General features: G+C 42.6%; 1 protein-coding gene across 1 annotated transcript; it reads right to left on the bottom strand.

Moving 5' to 3' along the window:
• Window positions 283–1,233, bottom strand: LOC110431832. Its single transcript, XM_021451504.1, has one exon. The coding sequence runs from the start codon at window positions 1,231–1,233 to the stop codon at window positions 283–285; it is 951 nt and encodes a 316-aa protein (XP_021307179.1).

Below are 1,665 nucleotides of genomic sequence, written 5' to 3'. Positions count from 1 at the left end.
GAGTTAGAGAATTCTCATGCACGGTTCAATTCGTTGATCAAGTGGGATTACATGAGTTGACATGGTAATGTTTTGGTGTTTTCTTGAATGGAGCATAGCATGTCATGACAGGAAGTGGCAAAGGACACAAGATGTGAGTGTCCACCTTGCTCAGTGAGTTTTTATTTTTACTTTACTTGTCTTAACTCAAGTTGATAGAAGGGTTGGAAAAGATGAAGGAAGTTTAATAAGTAACTTAAAGTTAAAGGTCAGTGGGCTTACCTTGATGGAAGAGCTGTTACCTCAGGTCCTTAGAACAGGACCTCCTCCTTGAGTTGATACAGAAATTTTCTTCGGAGGTGTCATCGGTTGTATTACCTTCTTCTTCCATATTTTCTTGCTCTTTGCTCTTGGCGTTGGATTGGTCTTTTTCTTTGGCCTAGTTATGAATGTGACGGTTGCCACATCCACTGCCAAGATTAGTGAGCATTGCACTACCTTTGGTTTGAAGTTGAACTTCTCCTGGGCCCCATTGATTGTAAATTGAATTTCTCCGGCTCCAACGTCAATATGTGCATTAGCAGTGCTGAGAAATGGTCTTCCCAGGATAAGTGGAGTCTTTTCATCCACCTCCATGTCGAGTACCACGAAATCCACAGGGATCAGGAACTCGCGTATCTTTACGGGGATATTCTCAGCTACCCCCGCAGGATGGCGAATTGACTGATCCGCTAACTGCAAATGTATTGATGTAGGGGACAAAACAGCATGGGTTAGTTTATCAAATATTACCTTTGGCATGACATTGACACTAGCTCCCAAGTCGCACAGTGCATGCTCGAAGTGATGTGTCCCAATGGAGCAGTCGATGGTAGGACATCCAGGGTCCTTCTTCTTTTCTGGTAGTTGGTTTAGTATCGCCGCGCTGCATTCTTCTGTTAGCTTAATCACCTCAGTTGTAGGCAGCGGGCGTTTGTTGTTGAGGATGTCTCTCAAATACTTGGCATAGGTTGGAACCTGCATTGCATCAAGTAGTGGAATATTGACATATAATTGCCGAATTACCTCAACAAACTTCCCGAATTGTTCATCGGTGGTTGGCTTCCTTGTTCTTGGAAATGGCAGCAGAATGTTGGTGTCGTAGAACTCGTGCGGAGCTGTCTTTCCATAGAACTTGGTGTTTTCCTGCTTAGATGGTGCTTCTTTCTTGTCTTCCTCAACTTCCTTATCTTTTCTTGCAGTCTTTTTTTTCATGTCAGGATATGGTGGATCACGAGTGGTCTTACCCCCTCTCGTGGTCACATTAAAGATATTGCAAGAATTTACAGAAGAAGGAACAGTAGCAGCAATTTGTGCTATTTGAGACTCTAAAATTTTATTAAAGTTTAATTGGTCCTTAACAGAAGAAACAAGGGAATCCATTTTAGCAGTTAATGATTCAAGAGTCTTGTCATTAGCTAACAATCTTTTGTTCATGCTTTCATTGATTTTAGCTTGATTAATGACAAGTTCTTTAAGTGAAAGCCAGTTAGAGTTACTAGAGTTACCTTGGCCCTGGAAGCGCGAAGTTGGTCGTCCATTGTTGAAGGATTGCACAGCTTCATGGCTTGCATTTTGCACCCTGCTCCGTTGGTTCGCACGTGCAGTGGCGTATTGTTGGATGGCCTCTCGATCTTTCTTTACCTT

The sequence above is a fragment of the Sorghum bicolor genome, chromosome 1, assembly GCF_000003195.3.
Source record: "Sorghum bicolor cultivar BTx623 chromosome 1, Sorghum_bicolor_NCBIv3, whole genome shotgun sequence".
NCBI lineage: Eukaryota > Viridiplantae > Streptophyta > Magnoliopsida > Poales > Poaceae > Sorghum > Sorghum bicolor.
Note: the sequence above shows the minus strand (reverse complement) of the source record. Positions and strands in the feature narration are given on the sequence as shown.